This window comes from Mytilus edulis, chromosome 3, assembly GCF_963676685.1.
Source record: "Mytilus edulis chromosome 3, xbMytEdul2.2, whole genome shotgun sequence".
Lineage (NCBI taxonomy): Eukaryota > Metazoa > Mollusca > Bivalvia > Mytilida > Mytilidae > Mytilus > Mytilus edulis.
The window spans coordinates 65,476,813-65,495,530 of NC_092346.1; the positions used below are offsets into that span (position 1 = coordinate 65,476,813).

The 18,718-nt window shown below is 31.8% G+C and overlaps 2 protein-coding genes across 2 annotated transcripts; both read left to right on the plus strand.

Moving 5' to 3' along the window:
- Window positions 1-10,148: 10,148 nt before the first annotated feature.
- On the plus strand, window positions 10,149-13,460 carry LOC139517142 (mammalian ependymin-related protein 1-like). Its single transcript, XM_071307848.1, has 6 exons — window positions 10,149-10,295; window positions 10,642-10,676; window positions 11,055-11,189; window positions 11,561-11,741; window positions 12,526-12,616; window positions 13,297-13,460. Exons 1-6 carry the CDS (start codon window positions 10,229-10,231, stop codon window positions 13,406-13,408), a joined length of 621 nt encoding a protein of 206 aa, XP_071163949.1. The 5' UTR covers window positions 10,149-10,228; the 3' UTR covers window positions 13,409-13,460.
- A 1,805-nt stretch (window positions 13,461-15,265) lies between these two features.
- Window positions 15,266-18,446, plus strand: LOC139517143 (mammalian ependymin-related protein 1-like). Its single transcript, XM_071307849.1, has 6 exons — window positions 15,266-15,406; window positions 15,576-15,610; window positions 16,288-16,422; window positions 16,861-17,041; window positions 17,785-17,872; window positions 18,175-18,446. Exons 1-6 carry the CDS (start codon window positions 15,343-15,345, stop codon window positions 18,284-18,286), a joined length of 615 nt encoding a protein of 204 aa, XP_071163950.1. The 5' UTR covers window positions 15,266-15,342; the 3' UTR covers window positions 18,287-18,446.
- Window positions 18,447-18,718: the final 272 nt, after the last annotated feature.

An 18,718-nucleotide genomic window follows, 5' to 3' on the forward strand; every position in this document is an offset into this window, starting at 1 on the left:
AACTCCAACCTTTAATAATTTACTTTTATAAATTGTGACTTGGATAGACAGTTGTCTTTGGTACTTACATACATGTATATGAGATCCAGTTATATCTATCTACAAGATTGAGCACACATTTTTTTTGTAATAAATTTAAAAGATAATTATTTCTATAATATCTGATAATATGTATCAGTTATTTGTGATTTTTCATTTGATGTGTACTCTCTGGTAATGTCAGTTTCAGCATGATCAGTTGATTGGTTGTGATAGAAAAAATGGGGCAGTTTGCAATTGTCATGTGCAGGTACACCACATGTGGATCTTCTTTCCCCTCTCATTTATAAAATTGTGCATGATATCTATCACAGAAACGCACCAGAATTTTGGTAAATGAAACACTTGTCATATTAAATTAAAGTCAGGGGTGGAATTAAGAGGGTTTTTCAGGGGGCCTGGGCCATCCCTTTTGTAGGAAAATTTTGTTTTTTTATAGGGAATCACTGAAGCATGACTGGAGTTGGCCCCTTCTTAGGCAGTCAGTGGGCTCTCGCTTATGAAAATTTCTGGATCCACCACTAAAAGTTTGAGTATAGTTAGATAAGAATTTATGACATATTATGTTGAAATTTGCACAGATAATGAATGAAAAATAGAGTAAATTAAAAAATAGGCACTATTATTAAAAGCTTTCCTTGCTTATTCACAAGGACATATAATATCCTCCATGCTATTCCGATCTTAGTTTCTATTCATACATACATGTAGTCTGGTGCTGTTCCAAGTAGTTTTCTTTTTTCTGTTTCTTGAGAAGTATTTCTTTTACCTGTTCAGTCACTGTAAAGTGTTACAATTCCTATTTAAACGCAACACATAAATAGTGACCAAAAAGGTACAGCTATCACATGAGAGAAGCTAGAAAAAAGTAAAATGTATACATTTTAAACATTTTTGTAGGACCATGAAAATGGGGTATATAGATAGATATGCATAAAGAGACCATAGAACAAATAAGCAAACAAATTCAAAGGAGATGTACAAGTACATGTAACATGAATTATTATTATTAAAAAAAAGTCATGGCATGGCCAGAGACCCCAAACTTGACAGCATTTGGTGTTGAACAGGTAAAATGTTTGCATTGACAATAAATATAGCCTTTGTTTCACCCAGGTCGCCTTTCCCTAAATCAGCTATATTAAAGGTAACCACATATTTCTGGGCCGGGTTGAAAAATAAATGAAAATGACTTTGAAAAAAGCTTATAGAAAGACACCAAATTTGGGAGACATCTATTAAAATGTTTGAAATAATAAGAAAGTTGACAAGAAATAAGCTTTTTCAGATAATATACAGACTATTGCAGTCAGCCGCCTGAAATGTTTGCTTATACACTTTGCTTTCCTATAATGATTTAAAATCAGTGTGATAGTTTTCATGAAGAACACTGAGCGTACAGGTATTATGACGAGATAAATGTTGTGTTACATGTATCTACCCAAATAAGTAAAATATGAAAATTCTTGCCTCCAAAACCAGTGATTGATCTCCTGATTTATATCTCATCACTCTATGCAGATGCTGTGTGAAAAAAAAATTGACTAAACAGTATGCTTCTATCCATTGAGTTGATTTATTATTAATTATTTTGCTTTGAATACACCTTATTGCTACAATATGAATATGTCCACCATTACAAACTGTACATGTACATCACAAATATTCCATGTAAAATTTTGATGTTTTAATACAAAATATATGATGCCACAATGGAAAAGTAATTGTTGTACATGTATGACGTTAATGGTTTAAGAACGGACAGATTCTTAGGTCAGGTGGGACAATAAGGGGGAAGGGGGCGACTTCTCCAGTCATGCTTCAGTGATTCCCTAGATAATCAACCAAATAGTAATGTTTGTTACGAAAAAATATACTAAGTGTAAAACCTGATGATGTGAATAAATTGAAATCAGACATACATGTATCAAATAAAATTTTCAGTGCTTTTGATATATCAATGGGCAATCTGATGAGTTAAGACTTTTTTGACTGATTTTTATAGTTCGTTCTTATGTTGTACTGTTATACATGTACCACTGTCCAAGGTTTGGGGGGGGGATCAGAATCCCGCTAACATGTTTACCACGCCACATTATTTATGTATGTGTCTGTCCCAAGTCAGGAGCCTACAACTCAGTGGTTGTTGTTTGTTTATGTGTTACATATTTGTTTTCGTTCATTTTTTTATATATATAAATAAGGCCGTTGGTTTTCTGGTTTGAATTGTTTTACATGTCATATCAGGGCCTTTATAGCTGACTATGTTGTATAGATTTTGATCATCATTGACCTATAGTTGTTCATGTCTGTGTCATTTTGGTGAATTTGGTCTCTTGTAGACACTTGTCTCATGGGCAATCATACCACATCTTCTTTTTTTATAATGACTGCTGATCACCACTGTGTTCATACTGGGACTATTATGGTCCAACAACCAGTGGCGGATCCAGAAATTTTCATGAGTGCAGGCCCACCAAATTTCCCAAAAAAGGATTGCATGCCCCCTGGCCCCCTTCTAAATCAGTCTCCTGACAGCTACAAAGAATAAATTATCAGGTACGAGTACATCAAAGATCATTAAACTATCTACCCCACATGCAAACATCTATTTGGGAGTTCACTGTATTGCAAGTTTTTTTGGGGGGTTCGAAGGATCGTATAAATCATTGCATTGGGGGTCATTGTCAAAATATAGAGCTAAAGATAAATTATATAATTTGCAACAGCTGACACTATATATATATAGTGCACTGAAACCCTTGCAAATAACAATACAGTGTCAGTGGTGCTTGGTGTAGGCTTCTTTGCACATAAGAAACCATATTGCTCACCTTGTAATTTTTGTATTCTTCTAATAAGTATCGTCGGGTTTGTTTATTTACACCAGAAATCAATGAAGCGATGAATGCTGGAAACGAAATTACATCTTCGGTAAATTCCATGATTCTAATATTTTCTAATCAATATGTCCAAGCAATGAAAAATAAATCGTTATTATTTTTATACATAGAGCATACGTTTTATGTATTTACTATTTAAAATCTAAGCTTACGAAGAAATCTAACACAAAAGTATCTCAATGCTCGTCGATCTCAATCATTTAACCGTTTTAATACGCAGTTTACAGTTAAAGTGTAAATTATACGCATTACTGTTCTATTTTTAGAGAATAGCAATAATACATAAATGTACAGTTTCTTAACAAAATAGCAACATAATTACAAGATTAAATCACCACATTGTCACAAGATTATATAATCTGCACCAAATTGACAGTTTGTCGTGAGTTATCATCATAACTAATCACTATAGCAAATGAACACTTTATCATAATATGTACATATAACCTAGTATCATGATTTCAATCCGACCCCACTTACGGACGCGTTGAACATATAATGCATGCCACTCATTAATAGCCAATCAGACGTTAAAAAGACCTTCATTTCCCAAAAAATCATTCCGGAAACATCCGCGAAGCAGTATTTATAACCAATGAAATAACAGAAATATCGTTAACAGATTTACCCGAACCTGACGTTTAGCCTCTGACTAATCAGACCGTATGACCATGGTCATACGGTAATTATTGGTTGAAATAATTGTATTTTATGTAATATTCAGAGAATCTTCGACTTCTTATTCTTCCAATAGAGATGGACTATTTTTGAGTGTGAATTATGACTCTTGCTTGTAAAAGCACTCTTGCTCGTAAAAGCAAGAGTCTTATTTTACACTGAAAGTGAAATGTCAGAATTTACTAGCCACTAGATCTATTTGGAGAATCCTTACAGTTTTAGAGGTATATATAAATATAGATTAACTGTTCTGTTTTTTAAGTCTTCCTTGTAGTATTGTATAATTTTGACCATACATGTCACTAGTCCAAATAATTATGACGTCTTGAAAGGCTATTATATGTTTTTTCTTTGACGTCTTACTTTGACGTCGAAGTAAGACGTCAAAGAAAAAACATATAATAGCCTTTCAAGACGTCATAATTATTTGGACTAACATGTCACATGTACATGTATTGCCAAAATTATTAAGTTGTGTAACCATATCAATGTAAAATTTAAGGTATTTGAATTATACATTTGTTCACGCATACATGAGTACTTGAGCAAATACAATCAGTTAAATTTCACTACGAGCACCCATGAGATCTTAAATTGAGCAAATATGATCACTTACATTTATGAGTAAAATTTTAGCTAGATCTACTCAATTGAGTTAGATCAAGGACGTATAACTAACATCTAATATACGTCCTTGGTTAGATATATCAATTTTGAGACTAATCTAAATGGTTATTTGAGCACACATGTGGCTATTTATACTAATAAGAGCGATATTGGGATTCTACATGTCAGTAAACTTAGCAAATCTTTATTGAGTCAAACCTATGAGCCCTATACCCTGCATATGACTGCAAGAGATATTTTAAATGTTTTCCAGAACCCTAGATTAAAAGTTGAACTGCAACATTGCAAAGGGTTAGTGTATTATTTTATTTTATCAAAATGTTAAAATTGAGAATGGAAATGTGGAATGTGTCACAGAGACAACAACCTGACCAAAGAAAAAAAAACAACAGCAGAAGGTCACCAACAGGTCTTCAATGTAGCGAGAAATTCCCGCATCCGGAGGCGTCCTTCAGCTGGCCCCTAAACAAATATATACTAGTTCAGTGATAATGAACGCCATACTAATTTTCAAATTTTACACCAGAAACCAAAATTAAAATAATACAAGACTAACAAAGGCCAGAGGCTCCTGACTTGCAATTGGGACAGGCGCAAAAATGCGGCGGGGTTAAACATGTTTGTGAGATCTCAACCCTTCCCCTATACCTCTAGCCAATGTAGAAAAGTAAACTCATAACAATACGCACATTAAAATTCAGTTCAAGAGAAGTCTGAGTCTGATGTCAGAAGATGTACATGTAACCATAGAAAATAAACAAAATGACAATAATACATAAATAACAACAGACTACTAGCAGTTAACTGACATGCCAGTTCCAGACTTCAATAAAACTGACTGAAAGATTATGATTTCATCATATGAATATCAAGCACAATCCTTCCCGTTAGGGGTTTAGTATCATACCATCATAACATATATGAGAAGAACATAACCAGTGTCCTGCCAACAACTGTTTTTTAAACGAATGTGTTTAGTTCCGATGCAAAGACCCTATAAGTGAATTAATATTAACGCCAAAATATGCAATCTTTAATGACCTGACAACAGTATCGTTACTAAATCCCTTCTTAATAAGTTTATTCAAAGGTTTTGTTAGTTTCTGAGGTGAATACTGACACCTTTGTGCTTTATAAAGAATATATCCATAAAAAATTGGATGTGAAATACCTGAACGTATAAGAAGTCTGCATGTTGAGCTATATTTACGAATAATGTCCTTATACCGCTGATAAAATTTAGTAAATGTTTTGACTAGTTTGTGATATCGAAAACCCTGGTGTAATAATTTTTCAGTAATACATGTACATAAATTTCTCTCGTTAAAATCTAAAACATTGTTACATACATGAGAGAATTGTACAAGTTGAGATACAGTGTATATAAACACCGTAAGATGGTGACAAGGGAACGTCACCATCTAAAAATGGATAGTTAACGATAGGAAATGAAAAATCATCTCTTTTATCATAAATTTTAGTATGTTAAATGTTTAAAATGTTTAATGTTTTTGTTTATTTATTATTCTGTGGAAATTTAAATCTCAAGAATCTTTCTGTGAGTTTGCATGAATAATTCCATGTTTTAATTTGTACCTGAAGCCCAAGTCACGCATAAGTTAACATGGATTTAAAATGTCCACGATTAAAACCACATGTACATGTATATTCTAGATTGTTCAAACAAAATGTTCAGCAACATTTAAAGGAACATTTCTATTATTAATTCCCAAACATAATTGTTATTACTTAAACAACTTTGTTTTAAAACAGTTTAGATTTCTATCAAATTGGATGAGAATCCAGGAGTTTTAAAGGGGGAGGGGTTTAGCAAGTCAGCATTTTGGGTAAAACTATATAAAAAAAAGGACTACACATTTACTATACATGGAGCTCCTCGAAAAGGGCAAGCCTTCAGTTCTTTCCTCCCCCCAAAAGTCTGCCTTAGCAATTTTAAACACTCTTACACTGTCTATTCATGTAGCTGTACATTGGAGCCTATGAGACTACAATCTGAGTAGACATCTGAATCACAGAAAATCAACCTATAGATATTTTCATGTATAAATTGATAATTAAATTTTAACCAATTTATACATTTTTTTTAATTTTTTTTTGACAATTTTTTGTTCATTTAAAAATATAGGGACAACAGAGTTGGTGTATGTGGGTTCGATTCCCACCCTAAGCATTAATTTATATTGGCTGGTGCAAAGTGGGCAGTTTAGCTTAGTGGCCCCACACTGACTCTGTTGTTCATATGTCACTTAAAAAAATCAGGCGGCCTTCTTCAGGTCTTGCCATCTTTATTTTTATTTTTGTAAATCATACACAACAAAACTATTGAATAATTGTGAAAATTATACCACAGATAACTATGGTAAAACTTTAATTGTTGTTGGAATAATTAAACTTGGCTGCCATCCAAGATCCAAAAAGTTTTTATATTGATGAATTATATATATCAGATTTGGATTCTTTTGGTCACAAAACATTTTGGATGGTAGGTGGTGGCTAAATCTTAATTCTTAATTGCTTACAGCTGTCGGGTCTGAAAATTGCCCAAAATCATCATATTTTGACAAAATTTGGAACATAAAATGTACTTTTATGAAAAGAACTGATTTATTGAGCGTTATGACTTTAGAAATATACCCATTTGAGAAACCAAATTGTGAACTTTTTGGAGCTTTATGTTTAAGTTTATATTTTAGGCCATTTTGGACAAGAAGTGTAACTTGTTCTTTGAATCAGTGGTTTCACACTAATAACCATACTATATACAAAGTATCTGTTAGAAGATAGCTCTTTCACAGTACATTGTTAAACTTAAAGATAAATTTATACCAACAATGACCAATATTAATGATGGAATGAGATTATACATGTATATACATGTATACTGTTTTATATTGTTACATGTACCTGTAGTAGTTACTGTACATACATAAATGAAAATTAACACCAAACTGTTGTCATAATTCATAAAAAAAAAAAGAAATGAAAAGGGTGGTATGATTGGTAATCTGGTAATCAGACACCAGCCCTATACAAAATGACAAAAAAGAAATAAAGCTTACCATACAACACTTTTACAATCAAAAAAACTATACATACATCAGTAAGAAATAGCCATGAAATGACAAATGTTAAACAATACATACAAGAAAACTAATGGCCACATCAATGTACAAACGGAAAATCAAGATATACACCAAAAAATTACAAGCCCTGTTTTACATGCTTCTTACTAAGGACCAACACATTCATATGGTAGTTGTGTTCTATATGTGTGGTGCAAAATTTTCTCATTGCTTAAACCAGTGGTATTCAAAGTATTAAATCCAGAACAAAGTAAAAAAAGACTAACAGTTGAAAAACTATCCAGATGTTGTGAAATTCAATTAACAAAAATACCATCATTAGCGAAAGGCTATCTACATATCATATATTGTAATATTTACAATGAATCATTTAATAATTAGAAAACAGAACCTACAATGTACATGTATAGCTGCAGATTCTTATTATTTTTTTTTAAATATAATGGATAAATGATTGACTGTGTTGCAATAAAACCAAGATAACTCAGTGAAGCTATTTATGAACATTAAAAAAGTTTTGTTGACTGCAACAAAAATCTAGAATATGGGATAGTAAATATAATATTGCTGTGTTAACATCCACCCCATTAGTGATTGATCCAAAAGCTAAATGTTCCAGAAAGTAGAAGACCTGGCCATGGCTACTACATGAACAAACATTGTTAATAAATGTCATTTGTAGAGCAGGATCTGCTTACCCATCCCGAGCACCTGAGATCACCCCCTAGTTTTTGTGAGGTTCGTATTGCTCAGTCTTTAGTTTTCTATGTTGTTTTTGGTGTACTTTTATTTGTCTGCATGTCTTTTTTAGTTTTAGTCATGGAATTATAAGTTTATTTTCGGTTTATGAGTTTGCTGTTCATCTGGTATCTTTAGCTCCAATATTACAATTTGTCTGTTTTAATATGATTGTCTTGAACCTCCTTAATATCATAGTTCAGTGAGCATTGGTGAGTGACTATATAGCTACTCGAAGAATTGTTTGCTATGTTAATTCTCTATTGTAAGTTATATGCTAACTATTTTTGTATGTGTGCAACTATATGGTCATAATGCAAATCTAACAGTTCTCATTTGACCACATAATCATTGATAATTCACAAAGTTAAGTATCCTAGTACAAGTCAGTATCTCAGATATAGCATAGCAAATTATATTATTTGTACTATATTGTAAGGTGAACATATCTGTCCGGCAGGTATAATATAAACACATGTCATTTATCAATAATTCAACACAACTTGAGGTCCTCTGATGTTCAGTACTTCAGTACTTTGATTTACATAAGTAAGGCCGTTAGTTTTATCGTTTGAATTTTATAACATTGTCATTTCGGGGCCTTTTATAGCTGACTATGCGGTATGGGCTTTGCTCATTGTTGAAGGACATACGGTGACCTATAGTTGTTAATCTCTGTGTCCTTTTGGTCTTTTGTGGAGAGTTATAAGTATCTATCTGAGATTACAATAACGTAACAGTAGACTCAGTTTCTAGGTGTACGAAATAACATCTACAAGTAAAAGCTATTTGACATATTTTCAAAAGAGTGGCGAACGATATTAAGGTGTTTTCAATTAAGGTGTTTTCATTTGATCACTTGTCATATTCTGTGTATGTTAAAGTTCGTAATTTTTAATTTATATGACAACTTTTATCCTAAACTTTCATACTCAATACTTATACAAATAAATGTTAGTTTTTGTATCGTGCGAATTGCAGTCTCAATAAGACAAATAAATTGAAATAATGAATACATTCCAATTTAAAGTCATAATAAACGAGTGACCGGTGAAAAATAATGTTATTCTAATTCTTGAACTAATGCATACACACATTCTGTGCACGATTTTATCTTTCTTTTTTTTTTTTTGGCCTAAATTTCGTATAATCGTCATTTTTTTTTCAATCGGTCACTGTTGTGAAAATATGGCAGTGTTTTGAAGCCGAAGTTTAACGATTGTCACCTGTTTGTCAACAATAAACAAAAAAGGTATGGATATTGAGCACGTGTTTAACATTTACATGTACAATCAGATAATAGTTTATTTTTAGGACATCCATGCGTATTGCGATCACCGGATTTTTACGAAATGGGTCACACTGAGGTCCCCTTGCATACAGAAAATATGTCGGGGAATTGCTTCCTGGAAGGAGGCAATTATAATAAAGTAAACTTCTTTTAAATATGAACATGTTAAAGAATTTTCTTCAGAAAAAAAAGTATATGCACATAAGTTTTATAATGAAAACTATCCATTGAGTTACAAAAAAACATATGCATTATTTTTTTTTTTTAATTTGAGGTTTCTTATGACTTTAAAGGTTTGAACGATATTAACCTTCAGTTTGTTAGTGGCATAACGCTGTTGCTCTTTAAATCGAGACACACTAGGCATGTATAAACACAACAAAATCGATACACAAAAAAAAATCTCGTCCCTTCATGGAGTACAAGTGGACCCGAAGACGAATTACTAGAAATTTAAAAGGGATCTGCATCAAAGAGTTCTTCTAGCAACTTTTAATGTAACGAATGGTGATGTAAAAATGGAAACAAGTCTACACAAGAAGAACCATTATTTTAATTTGTTCCCATCATATTCCAGTTTTGAATTAACCCAGTATGTACCCAAACTCTTGTTTTTCATATTAACTATTAACTTTAATCCATAATATCTACTCAAATTAGGTCAATCAACTTTACATTGCATAAGAGGAACAAACACATGGGAAGACATGCAGGCCATTATAAATCGTAAGATCACAAATACTATAAAACGATAACGTTGTTAGAATGATACCCTCACAAGCTCACAAAGTTTATTTAAGGTGATCTCTGACTGACCCTCGCAGTCCGCTAGTCACATTAGAACCGAGATGAAGTACCTTATTGCTCTGTGTCTTTTTGTAGTTTCGGCTTACGCCCAGGCTCCAAAACCATGTGGTAAGTATTATAATCTTTTCTATAACGTATAATAACGAAATATATACGTACCCATTTTGAGGATGAACTTCGAGTGAAAAAAGTATGTACAGGGTCCAAATGAACCCATAACTTCAATAACAAATTCTAATAGAAACCCAATAGGAACACTATTGCCGTTTTCAACAAATAATACTGTAATTTTGTACATTTTTTGCTTTCAAATTTTCAGTTTCACCATTGATGAATAATTTTAAGCTATGCAATTAAAGAAAAAGTGCGTCAGACGCACCATACGATTAACATCTTTGTCATCCATTTTACGATTTTGCATTTTGTTATCCTAAAAATATCATTCCCTTTTCAGATTCTCCAGCACAGTGGGAGGCCAGAGAAATTAGGGTAAATAAGCTTTTCCTATTTTTAATTGTATTTTTAATGAAGTTTTATATAATGCATTATTTTGTTTGTTTTTATTTAAGAACCATACTTGAAAGGAATTCTCAACTTTCATTGTAACTTATTCCAGAAGAAACTTTTTGGCAATATCAAATTTTAATAATAGAAATGTAAATGAAGAAAAAAAAAGATAAATGAAGTTACAATATTCAAAATTGAATGCTCAGGATTTATATATACATAATCTAAAGTTCAGATTCCATTAATTCTGCGGCTGCTTTAAGCAGTCCTGCAGCAGAAGAATGTTGGATACTATTTCTCTTTTAAATATTGCCTAATTATATAACAATTGTATTTAAGTTTTTTTTTTGTCATTTGCAGCAAGATTACTCAAAGAAGTTTGCAGAGTATCGTAAACTTAGTTATGATGAGACCAACAAAAGGATTCGCGAAGTTGAAGAAATCATCATTGGAACTGACAAAGAATATTACGATAGACTTTATTTACATAACGAGGTAAAAACGACTAAAAATAAGAATTCAGTTTACTATATTTTCTGTTGAGCTAGTTTCATAAATTTTGATAGTCAATTATTTTTTTTGTCAGTGCTCTGCAATATAAAACAGAGGAAATACAACGAGTCGATGGGAGTGATTAAGTGTCTGTCGTTTTTGCAAAATCAAATATGAGTTAATATTGATCAATATTCAGCCGTGACATGTTTTTTTACAAACGAAATTATGACTTTTTTTTTTTATTAAAAACATTGTTTGACGAATTGTTTAGTTGTGCTTATTTTAAGTTATATATATATATTATATACTGTATAGTTTCTACGACATTTCTTACAAATCATATCCGAAATATTTCCATGTCATTTTTGTAGAACAAGAATTATTCAGTTAACTTGAAAACCAGAAAGTGTGAGGTATCTGCTCTGACTAGGCCATTCCGTTACAGAGGTGTTTACCCTCAAGCTAAATTTGACGGTATCTTTAACATTGGAGCTGTCGGTGTTTCTGGAGAAGTTGTTGCCGTACAAGCATGGTCTGCCAATATAACTGGAGGTAATTTAACATTGCATATATATTTAACTCAACAACGCGACTTAAACAAACCGAATATCTATTCCTGGACAAAAAGGTGGGAAAAGGTCCTGCAAAAAAGCTCAAATCAAATACCAAAACATAATTTGCACACATATATTCAAGATGCAGTAATTACAGGTCTCTTAAACCATACAATATAATACGTGTCTTATTAGTAGACCTTTCTTTAGCTTAATTGATCGATTGCTGGTTGCTTAACGTCAATTCGGAAATATTTCATACATGTTCATGCGTTACCTTTCTTTAGATTTATTATTTAACGTCCATCGTCAAATTATTTCAAGCATATGCATTGCTTACCCGTTTCTTCAGATACCAATAAGTTTTAACAATGAAATTAAATCAAAATATTTGAACTAATATAATAAACCTTTTAGATTAAATATGACCTATAGTTTAAGGAGTGAGAGAAAAATATGGGATGGAGGTCCATGAGACAAAATCTTACGAAATACATCATTTATCAAATAGACCGAGCAGTTATTACTGTTATTACATCTACAGTACTGATGTAAAACCTTAGAGCCTTTGCATTATATCAGCTGAAGGAAGTGACAGTAAAAGATCTTGTCAAACATTAATAACTACAATGTACTGTGAAATAATCTAGTAACACACGGTGGACATAGATAACATTAATTTTAACAATTTAAAAAAAAATAAAAAATTGCAGGACTGCTTACTTTGTGTCAATCCGAAACTTCTTTAATAATGTGATACTAATTGCTGGCTTTTTTTTTAGGATTCTTTTACACTGGTTTAGTAACATATCCTAGCTGTTACCCCGTACAGAACATCTACGTCAGTAAAGAATATGGATTTGAACATTCCGAGTAAGTTTTCTGACAAGATGCAAATATTTCTCTCTACCATTGATAATTCAAAATTTTGAATATATATCCAAATTTCGGTCATATTTTTGCATATAGCATATTAAGCGTTTCGGTGTGCATACAATTTATAAAGTGCTATTTTGATTGTTTGCCTTAATCTTCGTGTGTTAATGTGTTAATGAAAGCTATTATAGCAAAGTTAACTTGGAGTAAAAAGACTCTTGGAATATAATTCCAATTTCATATGAAAAACTTGGGAAGATTTGAGCAACCGGAAGGGAGAAGTGAAGAGAGGTCTGCATTTCTTTACTACAGCGAAAATAAGAGTGAACACTGTCGCAACCGTTTGAAGGCAAAAAAGGCGTTAGACCATGCAGTGTTGACGACGTATACTTTTCCTGCCTCCATCACATGCTATTTGTTATGTTATTGAAAAATACTGTTATTTAAGAATTGAATGTTAAAAACATTAACAGGGGACATCCACTGAAATAAATAACAGCCTTGTGAATACAAATACCTATTAGTTTTAAGGTTTTAACACAAGTATACGAAAATATTTCGATGTCTCAACTCAAGGTAACTTTGGATTATTTGGGAGTAATAAAAAAACATATAAGATGTACTATACAAATTTTATATATAAGTCCGATATTATATGAACACTATTTTTTTTACAGTTATTTTGATTTGAACATTGGTATTGTGGACTTGAACGTGTTTGTACCACCACGAGAATGTGTACAAGCAGAAAAAGAGTGGGAAATGAAGAATATCTCACCAATAGTTTAACTTATGAACTTTTGCAATGAGCTTTATTATCACAATAAAAAATAAAAAAACACCTTCGTATATTTATTTTATATTTGAAAGCTTTTTGAATTTAAAAATGTATGATACGAAGGGTACAATCAAGAAACATTATAGGAAAAAAAAATCAATAACTATGATACAAAAAAGATTTACAGAAAAACCACACTCAATAAAACAATACAAAGAAAAACCACACTCAATAAAACAATACAAAGAAAAACCACACTCAATAAAACAATACAAAGAAAAACCACACTCAATAAAACAATACAAAGAAAACCCACACTCAATAAAACAATACAAAGGAAAACCACACTCAATAAAACAATACAAAGAAAAAACCACACTCAATAAAACAATACAAAGAAAAACCACACTCAATAAAACAATACAAAGAAAAACCACACTCAATAAAACAATACAAAGAAAAAAGAAGGTTGAGCAACACGAACCCAAACAGTACGAAGAAAATTGAAGAAGAAACAACATAACTCAACCAAAACCCGGGCATAAACTTAGGTACTCCAGAAAGATAAGCACCTTCAGCTCCAGTAGACATGTCAGGGTCAAGTAAATACATCTGTGGAAAAAAGGATTGGGTGTACAACATCGTTTGTCAACTTGGACCAGATAGCAAGAGTGGGCACATTGTTACACTCTTTCCGGAAACATTCGAGTTTTATCCTTAAATTAAACTATAGGAAATATGTATATACATATAGTATTATGTAGCTTTCTCTTGTGTTTCAAAAACATATCTGTGGTTCTCATTGTCGAAGGTCGAATGTTGGCTTGCAGTTGATAACATCTACGACATTATGTCTGGTGGATAGTCGTCTCAGTGGCAAGAATACTCCATCTCCTTATTTTATATGGATTCCCTGTAAGATAAAAACAAAAACAAAAAAAGGGAAAATTCTGATATGCTAAACTATTTTCTATAAATTTGTTGCTTTCCTTCTAACTATTTGGATAAAGTATAACACTTTAATCTTCCCAAACTCGATGGGATGCCATCAAAAATATTGTTTGTCTCGTATAATGGTACATTGGACTGGTCATAATAGTACTGAAGTGCAGGTCGAACGTTTGTAGCACAGAAACGTATAAACACATTGGAAGGATCAATTTATTATATGTTCAATAGATATAGGAAGATGTGGTGTGAGTGCCAATGCGACAACTCTCCATCCAAATAACAATGTTTAAGGGGAAAAGTTGACCAAATCAGTTTCGTATGGAGTCCTGTTAAACATTTAATTTTATAGTAACATGAAATCCAAATTATGATTGATTTCATTATAAACATGTACCGGGTACGCTTTGGAAAACAAAACCAAATGTTTTACAAGAAATAAAAACGAGAATTCCAACTTCGCCTTATGCGAATACGGAGTAAAAGTAAATGAGACAGTGAACAAAACAACAGTATTTTTCAGTCCAATCTTCTAGGTGGAAATTTAAGGCATAGCGTAGTTTTTATATCAATCATGAAGAAAAAAAGTTGACTATTTTTATAGACGACTCAAGTTCTAATGAACTACTACACTGATGCAACCGAGTCAAATCAGAATACACTGAGATGTAGAACGAAAGAAGATTACAAATACGAACAGTAAGGTTTTTAATGTTGGAGTAACCTTGTAAGGTAACCAATTTTTAACCTTATTTAAATTAAATGATGAGAAGCACATTTTTGCAGGTTACTATCATAAGTATTATGTCTTAAAACAAACTCCAGCGAGATAAAAATTTCGTCTAGTGGACTGTTATCGACATTTCTCTAGAAGATGCCAAAGGAAGATAACGTTGTTATTGTGAGATGGTCAGAAAATGGAACATGAAGATAGACAGAATAAAAGTACCCGGTTACCAATTAATTCTGTCAGTTGGTTGGTCTCATCTGAATCGATATGAAGTACCTGATCGCTCTGTGTTTGGTAGTTTCGGCGTTCGCTCAGGCTCCAAAACCTTGCGGTAAGTCATATTAGAACAAAAATATTGTATTACTTAAAAACATGCATATGTTACTTTTTAAATCATTTATACAATATAATTACCTTACTATGAATTGTTTTAGTTGTGTTACCGTTACATATTTCAATGCCGGACAAATGGATGATTGAATGATGAATTTCTATTTCAGATTCTCCACCACAATGGGAAGCCAGGGAAATTAGAGTAAGCTCTTCAAATTAAGAACAGTTCAATTATAATATGAAAGAAAAGAGAAATAAAATTAATAACCCTTTTAGAAGTTTTTTTTAGAAATCTCAATAAAATCTGTGTTATACTGAATAGAACTTTCCAAGATGTGGCTTCAACACTTGATAATAGTTTGTGATTTGGTCACATGAACAAGAGATTTCTCTGTGTTGTCAGTATTCTTTAACTCAAATTAGATATTTGCCTGCTATTTTTTAATCATATTAACATTCAGAGTTATAAGTTTCTGTGGTTATATTGAGATTCAAACTATCAATGAAAAGTTAGGCATACAATGATTAAATATTGTTCCAAAATAGTAGAGAAACATGTAGAACTATAATAATAATTCAAATAGATGTGGCAAAGATGAACTTAGATAGGTTTGACTGTTACTTTTCAGTCCTTTTTCGTAATTCATCTCATCAACTGTATCATTGCATGGGTTTCAAATATTCGGCTTTTGTTGAAGGTTAATCCAGAAACGTGCTTAGGACGCATGAACTACACACTGTGTGGTTTACATTTTTTTTTTATCAATTTGTCGTTAAACCAAGCCAGAAACGTGCATTATAGATCTAATACTTTTAAAATTAATATGTGAATATGACATCAAAACTGTTCAATATATGAAAGCTTTTATCTGTTTACAGCAAGATTACTCACGAAAATTTGAGGAATTTCGTAAATTGAGTTATGATGAGACCAACAGGAGGGTCCGTGAAGTTGAGGAAATTCTATTGGGATCAGATAAAGAATATGTTGACAGACTCTACTTGTACAATGAGGTAAGACAGACTCTACCATGCTATTATTGTAATGACTAATGACTTATATTGATAGATAATTAATGTTGAGTGATTTAGTGACATACTTATTTACAAATAACCTAGTTTATCAAGAGTTAAGAGAGTAACGTTTGAACAAGAGTTACATCTGAACAAGAGAAACGAGTAACATTTTAACAAGAGTAAAGAGTAACATGTCATTTAACAAGACAACCGAGTAACATTTCAACAAGAGGAACAAGTAACATGTTAACAAGTGTAACATTTAATGTTTAACAATAGTAACATGCAGCATTCATCTACAGATTTTTAGATATTTGTACAAAAATATGAAACGGCTATTTTTAAAATGTTGTAGTATGTAAAATAAATGAAGCGGTTTCGTCCATGATTTTGAGTTGTCTCCTTTATCTTATGTCATGTACGCTATTTCAATAGGCCAAGAACTACTCACTTAATCTGAAAACCAAAGTATGCACAGTAACAGCTTTGACCCGACCATTCCGTCATCGTGGTGTATTCACAGGAGCTAAATTTGACGGTATTTTCAATATTGGTGCTGTCGGAGTCTCGGGAGAAGTAGTAGCAGTTCAGGCTTTCTCAGCGAATGGAACTGATGGTTAGTTACATATACATCCGATCAAAAGCGCGATGATTCTAATAAATGTCGTATTCTTATAGACTTATATATTTGTGACTGAAAGTTTTCCTTTCTGACCATACAATTTTTTTTAATATTAAATTGTTCATTGCAAAATGATGTCGACATACATGAACTTCACAGCAAACAATTACCCCAAAAACTATATCAAAGTTTTCAATTGCTATTTTCCCATTAAAATCACCGACTGAGCTTCATTTAGGTTTAATGTGTTTAAGAGATACGAATTCTTTTACCGTTGAAAAATAATTGATATTTAAAATAACAGACTGCATTTGAAATATTATCATAAAAGGAATTGCATTAATAAAAATGCTATCCGGTAAATATGCCTATTGTGGACATTGCAATAGTACATGTCGTTCATCTTGGAATAATTACATTAGATGTATGTTTCATTATAATACGTTATACTGATTGGCTACACTGCAGTTTCGCGTTATTCCTTAATCAACTTCATTACACAATGAAATGTATTAATCATGATGATACAAGGTTAGGTCCCACAATAAAGTGCACAGGTAAATTAAATAAAAACTTGATAAAAATCGTGTTTTCATGATCCTAGCTAAAAAATGTAATTATAGGTATTCCTATATGATTCTGCGCTTCAAAATGTACTTCGGTCAACGCCAATGAAGACTAGTTACAAAAAGAAGCATTCACTTCTTTAATAAAACTATGATTTGTTTATTTTATAGGATTTTATACTGGTTTAGTTACATATCCAAGCTGTTACCCGGTACAGAATTTATTTTTCAGTAAGGCGAATGGATTTGAACACTCAGAGTAAGTATTTAAAAAATCAGTTTTATGATATGCAAATGAGAACTGTCTACCTCTCTATGAATATATATCTTTTTATATTTCTTCGTGGGAAATTAAAAGTTTATCTTATTTATCATTCAACAATGCAACTAACTTTTTTCTTCTTAATAAAACAAGATTATGGAGAATAAAATAAAATAAAATAAAAACAAAATAAAAATAAAATAAAAACAAAATAAATTCTAGTTGAAGACATGATTACAAACTTCTTACTGTAGTAGTTTGATATAACTGGTCTCAAATTATACATTCATATATTACAGCTACTTCGATTTGAACATTGGAATCGTTGACCTGAATGTTTTTGTTCCACCTCAAGAATGTATCAAGGCAGAAGAGGAGATGAACAAGAAGAAGATCATGCCCGTCGTTTGAAACTGAAGCGCATCGCCTGTTTAGCTTCAAATGAAAGCGACATCCAAATCTTGCTTTTTAAAAAGTTAATTGTTTCCCTTTGGAGTTATATATGCTATCATTTTGAATTGAAATGATTTGTTATTAAACAGCTCGGTTGGAAATAAATCTTTTACTTACAGTATTGTTTTGATTTTATTGATATCGAGGAACAAACAGAAATACCCCCACCCCCCAAATAAAAAACAAAACAAAAACAAACCAAACCAAAAAAAAAAAAATTAAAAAAATGAATTTAAAAGGTCTGAGTATAGTCTTCGAGACCAGTGCAAACTAATTTTAGTGAAAATAAAATAATTGTGAAAATATTCAAACTTGAAAAACTAACGACATCAATTGTTGCCCTGTTCATACGTATTCATATAGGTACCAAATGGCTGTCAACAAAACCCA